This window comes from Pezoporus wallicus, unplaced genomic scaffold, assembly GCF_028554395.1.
Source record: "Pezoporus wallicus isolate ANWC-B61680 ecotype Strahan unplaced genomic scaffold, APGP_CSIRO_Pwel_v1 contig_2384, whole genome shotgun sequence".
In the NCBI taxonomy this organism is placed as follows: domain Eukaryota; kingdom Metazoa; phylum Chordata; class Aves; order Psittaciformes; family Psittacidae; genus Pezoporus; species Pezoporus wallicus.
Window position 1 is genome coordinate 3244947 of NW_026640488.1, and position 15054 is coordinate 3260000.

The 15054-nt window shown below is 35.9% G+C and overlaps 1 protein-coding gene across 4 annotated transcripts in view; it reads left to right on the top strand.

Moving 5' to 3' along the window:
- GRIA2 (glutamate ionotropic receptor AMPA type subunit 2) overlaps nt 1–15054 on the top strand; it is a 91704-nt gene that overhangs the window by 71967 nt on the left and 4683 nt on the right. For all 4 annotated transcript variants that reach the window (XR_008973466.1, XM_057419016.1, XM_057419015.1 and 1 more), the window contains exon 12: nt 2396–2594. Coding sequence is in view for 3 of the 4 variants with exons in the window: in XM_057419016.1 (XP_057274999.1) it covers nt 2396–2594 (199 nt within the window). In the remaining variant the exon portion in view is untranslated. The remainder of the gene's footprint in view (nt 1–2395; nt 2595–15054) is intronic.

The following is a 15054-nucleotide window of genomic DNA, read 5'->3' on the forward strand; positions in this document are numbered from 1 at the left end:
CCTGCAGCAAAACTGTCACTGTGGAATTTGAACTCCTGGCAAATGAATCGGAGTATTTTCAGGCATTTTCAGACATCAGAAAAATATATTTTGTAAAGTTAAATTTTGCACTATTTCCACTATTTCTCTAATAAAAAATTACAACCACTGTAAGAATTTTAGAGTAGACAGAGCTAGAGCTCGGACTTCCTGACTCTCAAATAAAAGGTGGTTCTGGGTAAGACTGGATCACCTGGAAACTGGTCTGCAATCCCCATGTTGCCATCATGGGTAGCAGAGAAACAATAGCGTAGAATAAAATTATTAAAATTAAAATTATTATTATTGATAATAACTTACAGCAAAGTTTTCCTCATCTTTTTGAGATGTGCATGTACTCTCAGTACTGCCATATAAAACCTTTTGAAGTAAAAGAGGCAGAGCACAAATTTAGGTAATTGTGCTCAGAAATTGTTACTTAGTATTTAATGATCTGATGAATGAGGTGCTTGTAAAGTGTGGGTTCATACTAGCATATAATTATAAATCTTTAGAAACTTAGAAATGTACATTAAAGAAAGAAATTATTGAGTTAACTAGAATAGACCTTTTGGGAAAATTTGGTATACAAATGCCAAAATTTCACTTACAAAATGTCATGTGGGAGCCTAATACCTGTACTGGCATTGAGCTTATTCTTTTCTTACAAAGTCGGTGGCAACTTTGTTCCTGACAGATAATGGGCTTTAAAAGATCAATATCAGTTATAGCAGGTGTCATCAGTACAACAGAAAGTGCCATATGATTGGCAGTTATGAAATACACATTTTCAGAGATTTTACCTTGAAAATATGGATTTATCATAGAATTCAATCTTTTAATTGCAGAAATACTTTATGCTCAAATTAACCTCCATGTCAAAATGTATATTTTCTTAAAGGTAACAAAGCACATTTTCAGACTACATCTCAGAAGGAGTTGAAATAGTTTCTTTTCTATGGTCCATTTTAATAACCTATTCTGGACCTTATCTGACGTGATTTTCATGTGGTAGAGTGAATTAGTGAGTCTGATGTGACGTGGAATAACTCTTCTAATGTCTGAATTATGACAGAGGTTTTATACAATAGCTGTTAGTAAAAATAATTTGTCCAGAATCAGTTCTATTTATTTCTCTTCCCAGTTTAACAGTTTAATAACTCAGCTTCACATAACTATCGTGTTTAAATGTGTATATATATATATATATATATATATGTAGTTATATCTATCTATATATTTTATGTCAGAACTAGTTTGAAGTTAAATTCACAATACAGTAGTCTGGGTGAGTGATCTGTAATCTGTTTACTTAATAGATAGAGGAGACACATCAAGACATACCTAAGCTACTGCAACGCCTTAGTACTAGACTTTCAACTACATGCACATTTCTGCCAAATAATTAAGCACATCTCCAAAGATTATGTACTCCTTCTATAATGTCTTGTTTGGAAACAAAGTAGTAAGTAATTTCAAAGTTTAAAGGATCATTTAGAAGAATGTCAAGTGTAACAATAATGCAATATGAGTATTTCTTTTTCTATTAGTTTTCTAGTATTGAAAATCGTTGAATTTCTCTGGTTAAATTTCTATACTGTTTTATATTATAAATTTTCTTGAGTTCTCTTTTCTTCTCTCTTCTTGAGCAGGAGATGCAAAGCAAAGATCCATACACGCCCACCTGCTGCTGTTAAAAACCTCAGATTATTAGTAGTTAAAAATATACTTTCTCACCATTTTTCTGTATTATCACTGATTGTTTCATGTCTAGTCCTCGGTTTGTTAAATGCTTGTATCTTTCAAAAGTTTTGTGCACTTTTCAGTTTATGGATCTTCCTGGAGACAGTTTTATTGCAAATAATGCTATTTGTTTCTCAGTGTAGATTGTCCACAGCAGCTGTTGTTTTGTAGAAATCAGTCTTTGTCTGAATGTCTTAGGAAAAGCACTAATACCTTAAGCAAGCTAAAGGCATTTAAAAATTAAGTGCATACTGGTTTACCTGAAAGCACTGTTCCACTCATTTTGTTTGATTCTCTTCATAATGTCACACAAATTCACTTCAGAGAGAACAACAAGCTTATGTGTTCAATACAGCACATTATCATGGGAGCAGTTTCCTTACAGGGTGTTCAGAACTTTGAAGAACTGGATCACAAAATTCTCCCTAAACTCTGGAGTCCTGATTTCAGCAAGGTTCAGGAAATGTAGTCGAGTATGTCTTGATTTCCTATCTCATTAGTATGCAGAACTGTGCTACAAGATAGTCTGAAATGCTTCCTTTTAGTATAATGCATCATTTGCATAAAACTGATAACGTGTTCCTTTTAAGGACTTTCATTTCACTTTACAAATCCATTTCATACTTGTTATTAGATCCCTGTCTGGGCGCATTGTTGGAGGTGTGTGGTGGTTCTTTACCCTCATCATAATCTCATCCTACACGGCTAACTTAGCTGCCTTCCTGACGGTTGAGAGGATGGTGTCTCCTATTGAAAGTGCAGAGGATCTTTCCAAGCAAACAGAAATTGCTTATGGAACATTAGATTCTGGCTCCACTAAAGAGTTTTTTAGGGTAAGAATTTCTACTTTTTAGATTTCTGTTTTGTTTTAAATAGGTAATTATTCATGTAAATGTGTTTTCCTTAGGTTGGTATAGAAATGTGGTATGTGCAGCCTAACTCACAAGTATAAGTGTTCCTGTTTTTTCATTATTGTTACATTTTATTATCTATATGTAAATAAAGGGCCATATTAGAAATATTCAAAGCAAAAGTGAGTGAAAGGAATTACCTAAAAACTAGTCCACTGTGAAGTAAAAAGCAAGGTTTGTTCAGAGAAGGGAGTTGATGTCATTTGTCTATTTAATAGCTGTGCTGTATTTTAGGTAGTCACACAGTGAACAGGGACATAAGAAAGTGCACAGTCATGTTTTAATATGTATTTCACATGATTTTTCAAGCTTGCAGATGGGAATGGGAAACAACCCTGTTGGCTGCTTTAGTGAAACCATGCCTGCCTTTGGAAACACTACTATATTTGCATTACAGTAATGCCTTGGAAGCCTAGCAGTCCTCACATTCTACCTCTGTGTATTTCAGGTTTAAAAATGCATGAGACTTCCAGTCTCATCTCTTCCAGTGTGTGACTCTCAGGCTGCCCTTAAGACACCAGCCAGCTAACATGGTGAAACCCATCCAGCAAATGAGCAAGACACTAAGGCTGCTGGGTGGAATACCATGTTGGTTTGGCCTAGTCTGTGTGATCCATGTGTTACCTATAAGATGGAAATTGATCTGAAGTACTACAAATACGAAATACCTGTTGGTTTTATGTTTTTCAATGGATAATGATAGTGCTGGGTTTAAAAAAAAAAGTATTTTAAAATACTTTACATTTCAAACATAGCCTGCCATGAAAATGAAATAAGTTCTTTTACAAATAGTTGTTAGGTACTGTATAGTTAGAGTAGTAACTGCTAGATTATGTTTATAATAGACCATTATTTCAGGGGATCTTGTAATGCATACTTAACTGGTAACATACTAAATAGGAGCCATACGTATTTCAACTGTAGAAAACCATTATCTTCTGATTCTGATGATTGATCCAGCTGCTGATGGCTTTCCTATTGGTTAAACCAAAACTAGCATCAGGTGTATGAGTTAATAAAAATGCATGTTTCTGGTTTTGTGAGCATAGAACTTTTAGATCGTGACTATACTGGGGACTGAGTGAGAAAGACCAGTAGGTCAGTTCTTTTGAATATTTTGCTATAGAGATTTTTAAGTTTTCTTTTAAAACAAAAAATGCTTGTAATTGCATGTATCTATCAGTATGTAGGTTTTGTGCTCCTAGCACATACATACATCTTTCCAATTACACTTTTGCCAAACTAGTGTTTCTGATGATTACCTAAGGATTAATAATTTGTGTAAAAATCAGGTGGAAGCTTTGTGAGAGCGTATTCTTTACTTTTTATTCAGTTAGCTTTTGCTCTGCACGAACAAGGCTATAATCATCTCTGGAAATCTCTTCTCAGCAATTACTATCACAAACAAACTGGTGTATTGTATATAATGCAGTTTCTTTGCCTGATGGCTCTATCTGCTATTTGTTAAAAATCATTTAGGCTTGTCCAATTTTTTTAATTTTTTTTTTTTTTTTCAAAAAGTAACAGCTGTCAGAGTTTCTTTCTAGGAGACCTGAAACTTAAGTTTCAAGGATGAAACTCTCTGCTCAAGGCAATGTGAAAACATTTTCTAGCACTAAGGAGACTAAAATTTCACCTAGAGCATTTCTGTATGGTGACTGGATGGGAGTGGATGTGTGGTTTTTATATAACCTGAAAAAAAACTGAGTATTTTTCTAGCAGCAAGCTGAAATAGACTGGCTTTATCACCATCATGAAATAAAAGAAACATTTGGGGTTTTGTCTTGATTTTTTTTTTACTTCAGTTAGTCTGTTTTCTTCAAGAAGTGGCATTATTTGCAAGATTGTTTTCTATTGATGGAATGTATACTGGATGTAAATCTTTACCAGTAGACCCCTAACTCCTGGGATGGCACAAAATTTAGGCATCTTTGTATACTGGGGTTTAAAACAATTCTGGGGATGAAACCAGTAGACTGAATTTTCTTTGCTACTAAAACATGTTTTCTGATTGTATTTTACGTAAGTGAAAAAGATCGTTTTCCAAGAAGGAATTCTCAACAATAAGCTAGATGGTGAAAGTTAGCTAGAAAATCCTACCCTAAATAGCTGAATATATATGTATGGAATGTTGATTGAAAGAAGGGGTTCAAGTCTTTGTTCAGTTTCTATGACTGCTTAAATGACAAGAACTCGTTGAGATGTCACATTAGTTTGGGTGTGTCAGGGACATCCTATTAGTGTGTTCTGCGTTTTGTTATCGGATTCTAGGCTTTCAGCCACCTACCATAGGTACATACCAGTTCATGTCTGCAATGGCTGTAGCTAACTCCCGTAGCTACCATGGTGAGTAGAGGAATCCAGACAGAGGTTAGAAAAACCCATGTGGAGGAAAGATAGTGGCTCACCACACACCCTACAGACAGTATGACAGTAGGCATGCAAGCTAGTCCATGTTGCTTGACTTGGAGATAACAGCCTTGGCACGCATGACAAAGTATGTATTGCCTTTGCACTTTACTCTATTTTTGAGTACAGACTCCTTAGCTTTAAAGGTAGTACAAGCTAGTAGGAGGCACTCCTGCCAACAGTGAGCAGAGCATCAATTGGCGCTGAATCAAGAAACGTAACTGAGAAAAAAGGGATAAAAACGCATTGTACTCTAGTGTTCCTAGTACTACTTTAAGGTGAAAAGCAGAAGCTTGGTACGTCCTACATGCCTGCACAGAAAATACCACTGTAGAAATAATGGATTTAACAGTAATTGTAAAAAGGAAAAAAAAAAAAGAGAAAGATAATTAGAGCTTTACTGAACAGTAATCATTAGCAGGAAACTATTACATCTTAGTAATAATGTTATAGGTATACATTTCTTCTTTAATGGCAGAACCATCTGGTGTATTGATTATATATTTGTAAATACCAGACTATGTAGTACTTTTCCTCAGGAGATCTCAAAGTTGCTAATAGTAGAACTGTGAGTAGGATCCAAGTCTTCAGAGTTCTGTTCCACTGAGTGGTATACTTAGCACTTCTGATACTTAGTAGTGCCTCTGTCTTAATGTTCTTATTGGGTTTGGTGCTTTTAGTGTTCTTAGTCCAACTGAAAGCGTAAGCAAACATATATATATGCACACATATATATATAGTGCATTCCTGTTGCATTTTCTTTTTCTTGGGTTTCCAACCTGAAATAACGGGCATAACGTTGAAGAAAATGTGTGTGGCTGTGGTTTTCTGGAAGTGTATCACTTTTCTGAAATCACTAATGGATTTTGATGGTCAGGATGTCAATAGGACTGGAAGATCCAGGCGTCATTTCAGTTGGTCTTCTATAGGCATATCATCTGTATAATTCTCACATCACAGATACTACTTGATGGAGCAGTAAATGGTAGGATGATGGAATTTCATCACTCCAGTATGTACTATTAACACTATCCACAGTCACACAGTATTTTTAACCTTCAATGATTTCTCAACTGCTGTTGGAAATGCTGTTGATGTATGCATTATCCAAGACACATACTTGAACTTTGAAGGGAAAAAAAAAATGTCACTAGCCCAAGAAGATGGACTACTGCTCACCTACACTGCAGAGATTCATTTTAAACCATTGTCTGTATGTGTTAACTCCTGAAGTTGCCATGCTTACTTTCATGGGCTACAGCACTGGAAGAAAAAACCAAAGTACAACAGTGTAAGTAAGCTTAACATTCACTGGAACATTTCTTTGCTTGAAGACACACTTAAAGTTACTATCAACGTGATACAAAGAAAGCAGAAGCTGATTACTTCTACAGTTCTATCGTGTTTGCTGTATGCCTGGCTCTGTTCATCAAAAATATGTACAAACCTGACCTGATTGACAAATGAAATCAGTCATGCTTCCTTTTTTCCACTTTAAAAAATGGATTGCAGCTGGTCCCATGTGTAAGATAAGAAAGCATCTCAGAAAGGAAAAATGACATGTAGAGCAGTAATTAGACTAACTTACATTCTGTCTACATTGTTTTTCATTTAAAATCTCTTTAGACCTGTTTTTGAACCAACAGCATGACATGGACATATCAATCTGTTTCATTCTGTTTTGATGGCCTTTAATAGTAGATCCTCTGCCAAAGTAAAAGCAAGCAGAACTGCTTCATAACAAAGAAGTATTCCTAAGCTTTCACTGAAAAGACTTTGGAAGAGTTGCTTATTCTTGCTTAATAGGCAAGAGTTACAGAATGAGGAGTTGGGTGTGAGCAAAATGTTGGAAAGGTCTTGTAAAGAATTCCTCTTCTATAGTGACTAGCCAGCGTTAAACGTAAGAGCTGACAAGACCTTTTGAGTTTTTTCTCCTGTAAAAGTGTTTGTTGAGAGGCAAAGAGGGTTGGGCCTGAAGATAGTATTACTGTCTTTTTCTGAGGATTTTCAAAGTGGTCCAGTGCCTCTAGATGTATAAGTACTTTGAAATTTAACTTATAAAGTTATTTATTTTATTACAAGAAATTACAAGAGAGAAATCACACAGCAGTCTGTGAACCTCAACCTGTTTTATGCTCATCAAGATATTTGAGCTCCTAAAACAACCTCACAGGAAATCTCTAAAACCAGTGAGCAGAAAGGAAACACTATGACTTTTTTTAAATGTAATTGAGGTAAAACATTTTGATTCAGACTTCAGCTTTAATTTTTGAAGTTTGAGATGTAGAAGAATTGTAGAACCCATGTTTCCAGAGGTTAAATTTTGACTAGCTCCACAGAAGCCTTTGAGAGGCAAAGGATACAAAAAACTCAGTTATGAAATGTTTGGTGACTTTTGCCACAGGCTCTACATGGTACCTTAAGAAGCAGTGGCTGTAGGGCTGGAATTTCATGAATCTGCAGAAGAGATAGGATTAGAGAGTATGGGTTTGGCTTTTTCAATTTGACAGGAAAAAAAGAAAGGTATGTAGCTGAAATACTGAGGAGAGGCAGATCTGAGAGCTGAAATAATGGAAAGACTGCCCTTTGCATCCAGTAACATATTGGTGAAAGTACGGCTATACTCTTTTGTAGTCTAGAGGGTTCAAGCGATTAATTTTCAGTGTTTTATTGGTGTTTTTTTTTGTGATCCTTGTATCAGGACAAGACACAAAAGAATTGATTTAGGCTATTGTGAAAGTACTCTTAAAAGAAAGAATGCAGCAATCAATACTTCCTTTTTCCCTCAAAGCATTCCTTTTTGTTATTTTCCAGGTTTCATTTTCTTCTCTCTCCCTGTTACCCAAGATCCTAATGTCTTTCGCAAGCAGCTCAGTGAGCCCAGTGACCAAAACACTGTGGTGCCTCAGAAACCTTGTTAGGTACATTACTCACAAAGATTCATTTAGAATTAGTATTTGCATAATATTTATTAAAAATAAAATGTATTCCTTTCTAATAGAATTTTCTTTCCTTGTTTGTATGGAGAAAATTGTGTCTGATAGAAGAAACATACCCCTGATATTCTCTTTCAAGCTTTCATCAAGTTTTCTTAGATGTTCTAATCAAAGTATGCTCTGCAGTAGGTAATTTTGGCCAGGCTGAAATTAATTTGCAGCAGTACAGTTTGAAGATTCTCCAGTGCTATGTAATTTATTTTATAAATTGATAACACACTAAAATAAGTATGAATGCATATAAGTTCCATTTGGACTACTCCTGGGGGCAGATTACTCCATAATACGACACTTGTTATGGTTAGAAACATGCTTTCGTTTTCCAGTCAAAATGTATTTGTAACTAGTTTATCCTCAATTGTTACAGTACATTTGTATTTATTATGTACTTCTTTTTTCATCTCAGCATTTATTTTCCAGATGCATTAATACAAATCTAGTATGGGGTTGTTTTTCTGAGCTTTCATCTCTGTCAACAAAACTGTTTATTTGTGATTTTCAAGCAAGACATTTTGGTCCTCAGTCATCTCATAGCTCTTCTCTGTGTGTGTGTGTCATAGTTTGAATTAATTGTCCCTGAATGTGGTTGAACAGAGATGTACATTGTATGCCATCTGAGATCTCTGCAATGCTTTGTAAAAAGGCATTAATATTTCTCTGTCTTCTCTGGAAATAACTTTCACCCAATTGTATCACACTGTTTTCTGTCAATCATTTTGATAATAGTGATAGATTTGCGTTTGTCCTGGTTTTTATCAACTGAAAGTCTTCAATTTTATTGCAGATTTTCTTATTGGTCCCAAAGTGCTGGACCATGCTTTTGAACTGGAAGGTTTCATTTAATTTCGATGATTCTAGTGCTCAGAATTTTCTTCTTCCCATATATAACAAATAAATAATTTTCCTTTGTCTGGCTTGATGTGCTTTGATACCCCAGTTTCCTTTCCTAGGAAAAGTTCCTAATGATTTCATTTTTTCACTAAAAAATTACATCTGAAGCTGTGCATGCTACAGACCAAACAAGCAGTAGTCTCTTTGACTGCTTTTCCATTCTTGTTAAGTCCAGTCATTATGGTTCTGGATGCCAGGAGTAGCACCTGCAGTTCACTACAGATCTGCAATTGCTTGAGAAAGTGCTTTTGTGTTCTGAGATGTAGTTTATTCCTCCTTCCACAGTATGAGTGCAATAAGTTCTTTTTGGTTTGCATCCATCTTGTTTTGATCATTTCTGTTCCTGTACCCTCATTCCTGTTTTCTTTTGCATTGATCTCAGCAAAAAAGGCAAGGCTAAAAGTATGCATTTGGATTATGGTCTTACTTGTAGGTGGTCTTTGTTTTTATGTGTACGTGTCTTTGTTCTCTGCATTTCTTCCCGCCACACAGCAGATATACTTTCGTTACTCGTATTATCTTTTTTCTCAAGAGGTTTGAAAATCTGTTGCTGATTTTTTCAGTTCAGTTTATATGACATACTGTTTCCTTTATGTTATCAGGTTTTCCCTGCCAAAATCAAAATCACTCTTACAAATCCACATTTGTACTATAGTGATGTGGCAAAGCTGTAGTAATAGATAATGCAGCATGATATGTAGCTGTCCCTCTATCAATAGGTTTATTACAGTAAAGTTAGTTCTAGGAGTGGACAGCAGATTTTCCTTGTGACTAGGACCTCAAAAAGAACGGATGGATTTAGGTCATCATTGTGGAAATTAGTTTGTGTGACATTTATGAGTTTTTTAAGAAATGAGATTGAAACAGTCTTCTTTGATTTTTAGGGATATGCTGAATGACGGGGAACAATTATGATTCTCTTGAAATTAAGTCTCAGAGAAGGAGTTATTTCAGCAAATATCTTAAGAGGAGTTAAATGGTTGTGAAACTTTAACACTAACATCTCGTCTTGAAAACTTAACTCTTCAATTCACCTGAAGAATATGATGATGACATAAAGCCCTTATCTTGCACATTCTTGGAGAAAATGATTTTAAGTAGGCTTTTGAGGAATAGATTCTTGTGGTAGAATTTTTACAATTTTTATTAGAAGACCAAGTATATTAAAGATATTTGAAGTAGCTCAACTAATGAAAACTGGAAAGCCATAAAACTAAATCTTAAGAACATATAACTAGTTTTTACCTGTGCTTAGTAAAATTATCAATATATTACAAAATTTAGATCTTCCATCTGTTTGAACTTTCATTCAGCTTGAGTGTTCACCCAGTATAAACAAGGTTAAGTGTTTTAAAGTACTTAATCTTGAGCTAATAAAGAGGCTGAAAAACTAGTTTTGTCCTTTTCTGCATTTTTGGACGTATCAATAGTTGCTTTACTGTGTGAACTGGCAAAATGCATTTGTTGTTACACTTTCTAGCTACTGGTGACAATACCAGTTCCTGACCTTTTATTAATTATGGAAGGTCAACAAAATGGTTACAGAAACCATATTTGAGAACTAAAGTTCTGCTCCTGCAGTACAAGATCGTCATCCAATAGAATGATGGAGTATGGAGTATTTGAGTTAGTAGTCTGAGGAACTATTTCTGTCAGACATGCTAATTACAGCACCCCAATTTTAAGAATAATAGGTCTTTAAATGACAAAATGGAGAAGTTATCTGATGACCCACAAAATACAGTTAATTAATTTGATAAGGCTTTGCATAATTTAATTTCCTAATGAGCTTCTTAATGAAGGTAGTCTTTTACATTTAAATGGAATGTGTACTTTGTAGTAATAATAATTTTCATAGTCAAAATGCCCAGTGGTGACATGATACTGAAAAAAAAAAAAAAGTGTTAGCTCCTAGGACATTTTTGTATCAGTTGCTTGATTTTCCTAGTAAATAAATGATAAAGAATGGGAGGAAAAAGTGCTCATTGTGAACATTAGGGTCTTGTACTATTATGTTAGTGTTGATTGGAATACCAAGGTTTTAAACAGCTTTTAACAATTCATGTATACATTGGAGTGTCACCTTGCAGAAGCAAACAGCCACAGTAATTCAGAGCAGTGCAGGTTATTTCCATATTCTTATGTTCTTGTATTCAAATAATACAAGAAATCTACAATGGCTCCGTTGTTTGGATAGCTGATAGCAAGTCGTGGTGGTTTTTATGGAGCACTGGTATCCTTTTAGGGTTTTGGTGCTTTTAAAGAAAGAGGAGATAGGAAAGAAGTGTGAAAGCCCAACTTGCATGCTGGGCATCCTGCATTCACAAGAATTCTCTTTCCTCATGGTTTAGTCTGCTATTGTTGATGACTGCATGAATGCAGTTTAGGGAAATGAAGGTGATTGCATAGGAATAACATATATGGTCAGATATAGCACTGTCCAGATTTAAGTGACTATATTTTCGCAATATATTTGAATTAGGGTAAGTATACATGCTTGTTTTTATGAATTTTGGCTTTGTGAGTGAGTGTGTATATACAAAATCCTAGACGAAGGTATCTTAACACTGCCCTTCTACATCCTTAAGCTGTACCTTTCAAATAAAAGACAAATTCTGAAAACAAAATACTGAAGGAAATAAAGTGACACACTTCTGAAAACAACCTATTACTAAATATGTTGTGTAGCAGTATAAACAGAAGCCTTAGAAGTCGCATGTATCCCCTAGGTAATGGCTCATTGCTCTTACTTTATGAGTCTAGACAAGGTCAAGGACTAGGTAGGGATCAAGACTCTGAGCTGTATGAATTCCAGTTTTAATGGCTGCAGAGGACTAAGTCATGGCTAATTCTGAGTGCTGTTTTCTAGTGGTTTTCATGACGGATTTTTATTTCCATGGTTGCTGGGTCAGGTATTCCTACCTGCATTTATTCAGCAAGGAGTCTGTGAGCCATCTAGTGGGAAGTTCCTTCTTAACACTTGACCATTTGGGAAAATTTTCCTTGTAAGAGTTCCTTGCGCCTTTTCCTGTCCAGCTGTTACTTTTTCTCTTTTTTTTTTTTTGATGCTTTTTCTTTTTTAAGGTTGAATGAACAAAAGCAGAAGAGACTTTGCTAGACCTCTGTTACTTGATATATATCAAAATCTGTAAAAGCTCATTTCAGTAAACCAGGACACAGTGGAGTAAGAAAAGGCAGTTGTCAGTTTATGAACCTGTTCATGACAGTTGCCTAAATGGAATAAAGAAGGCTTATTTATTTAGTATTTGAGTGTTTGTGCAAGAATAAAATAAGGTTTAAATGCCAGCATAACCTCTTGTCTTCTACAACGTGGGATCAAAGTACTTCCTAATGAAGTTGAATTGATGGGCACCCAGATGTATGTTGTAGCTAATGGGTTCAGCAGTAGCGGTCATTTTTCTCCTTCTCAGTAGCTGGTGCTGTACTGTGGTTTTGACTCTCAGCCTGAGAACAACGCTGATAATAATAGTGTTTTTAGTTGTTGCCCAGTAATGTTTACTCTGACCAAGGACTTTGTGAGTCTCATGCCCTGCCAGGGAGGAGGGGAAGCCGGGAGGAAGCAGAGACCAGACACCTGACCCAAACTAGCCAAAGAGGTATTCCGTGCCACAGCACATCTTGCCCAATATATAAACTGGGGGCAGCTACCCTGAATGACTAGATCACTGCTCAGGTCGGGCTGGGTATCGGTTGGTGGGTGGTGAGTGGTTGTATTCTCTTCCCTTGTTATTTCCCTTATCATTATTATTATTATTGGTGGTAGCAGTAGTGGTTTTGTGTTATAACTTAGATACTGGGCTGTTCTTATCTCAACCCGTGGGAGTTACATTCTTTTGATTCTTCTCCCCATCCCTCTGGGAGTTGGGGGAGGAAGGGGGGTGGGGTGGAGTGGCTGACTTGCTGGCTGGGCTTAAATTATGACACGGCTTTTGGTTGAACTGAGCAATGCAAGACAGCTCTACACCAACTTTTAAGTTTTCCCTTTTAGAAAGCAAACCTGTGGTAATTGATGAAGTAGCACTGTAATAATTTTTATAACACTGGAACCTTGATGTCCCTTGTTTAATTTGTAGTGGTAAATCCCTCCTAGCAAGTTGGATGTATGCTACCAAGTGAGTGTTGACTTACTGTGGAAGTGGCATGGAGCATCTGTGTTTAATGAGAGAGCAAGTTTAGAGAATGATAATTCAGCGAAGATTGAGCTCCTTCATATGAGGCTGGGGATTTTGAGTCCAAGCCCGAGTGGACTAAGAAAGGACAAGATTGAGCATCCTGCACAGCTAGTAGCTCTGCTTCCAGGGAAGTGCGCAACAGCAGCAGGACTCTGGGAACAGATGATAGAAAGCTGTGCTCTTAGGATTTAGATTTTATGTGCTATGGTGAAGTTGATTGAGTCTCTTGGACGTTAAGTAGCCGGACTGACTTGGATCTGCAGATAGAAGTGTTTCAGGCATGGAATGCCATTTGCTGTCTGTTAGAGACAAAACCTGTATATACCTACATATCAGGCAGAGAAAAGTGTAGTATTGGATTTTTGCTGATAGTTTATAGTTCACAGAGATAGTTTAATTTGTGAAGAGCTTTTCAAAGGTGATGCAGTATGCCATTTTTTAGGATTACCCTAGGTTTTAGGATCATATTTTTTAGGATCTTGGATGAAACAAGAGTAGTGCATACACAATGTGGCAGATATACCAGGAATTTGAAAAACACACTGTGCCTTTACCACACAGTTATTTTTCTCAGTCACTCTGGTGATGTTGAGTAGTATGTCCAACTCTGGATCTTAATGGGTATCTTGGGTATGTGTAGATCAACAGAGCAGAATATGCAACACCTGATCTGCAAGGGAACTTTCAAGAAGACAGCTGTGCCAATGACGATGTATATTCTGGTAATAGTTGAAATATTTAGGTGTTTGTTAGAAAAATTTCAGTGGTCTTAGTACTGCCAGAATTGTTACTACTACTAGATATACAGAGACCATGGAGAAATCTGAACCTCAGAATCTTCCTAGACTATATTTCTGGACAGGAAAATAAGGGTAAGTTTGGGAAAGTTGTAACGCTGTACTGCAAGAACAGTGAAGCCTTGAGAGATAGTGGGGGTATTACTGATGCTTTCATACTTTATTCATCTGTTTTTTGAAATAGTATAACTATAGATGTTACATTTATAGCAGAATTGTAGTTCTGAAGTGTGCAAGATATAAGAAATAGATAAGTACTTCTGATACTTTTTATCATAGTACAGATTTGGTATACTTGCACATATTACAGTAGTATCACAAAGAAGTAAAATGATTACAGAACCAAATGGTCTTGGTTTTCTACAGCAAAGGAGAAATGTAGTAATAGCTGAGATACATGCCACATAGTATTAATTTGCAGTAGTTAATTGTCTACTTCATAGAATGATTTGGGTTGTCTCTTTAAGAAATTTATTTAGGTTGGTTTGTCAACTACACTGGTAGTTCTACAGATATTTTGGTCAGACAATGTAGAATGTGAAATGTTAGCACTGTTTTCTACTCAGCATACATAGGGGGAGATGATACAGACCTATGCTTTCTTAATTTTTCCATTAGAACTGTACAGTATGTGACAATATAAGAAATGCAGATTCATATATTCTTTCTGACTTGTGATTGTTACTGACCCTTATGTGTCGTATGGCCCATTCTGCCTGCTTTTTCTTTGATAACACTGCTTCTTTTTTTGATGATATGTAGGTGGCAGACTTTGTTTTCATCTTTTTTTCCAGGTTAAAAAATAACAATCAGTTGGTAGTTAAAACTGCCAATTATAGTTATAACTACCAATTGGTTAAGGCAAAAGAAACATACTTCAGGTAACAATCTTTCTGAAAGAAAACCCTGATCTGCTGAGTTGAGGTGGTGAGGCATGTGGAGTAGTACAAGTAAGAACAACCTTGAAACAGGTGCCTCACTATTAATGTTCCCTTCAGGTTTCACAGCAATGCTAGTTTCCTCTGTGGAGCAATCTGAAGTTTTCTAGTGCTACTAGCACATTTCAGCTCACCTTTTATTTGTATAATGCACAGCT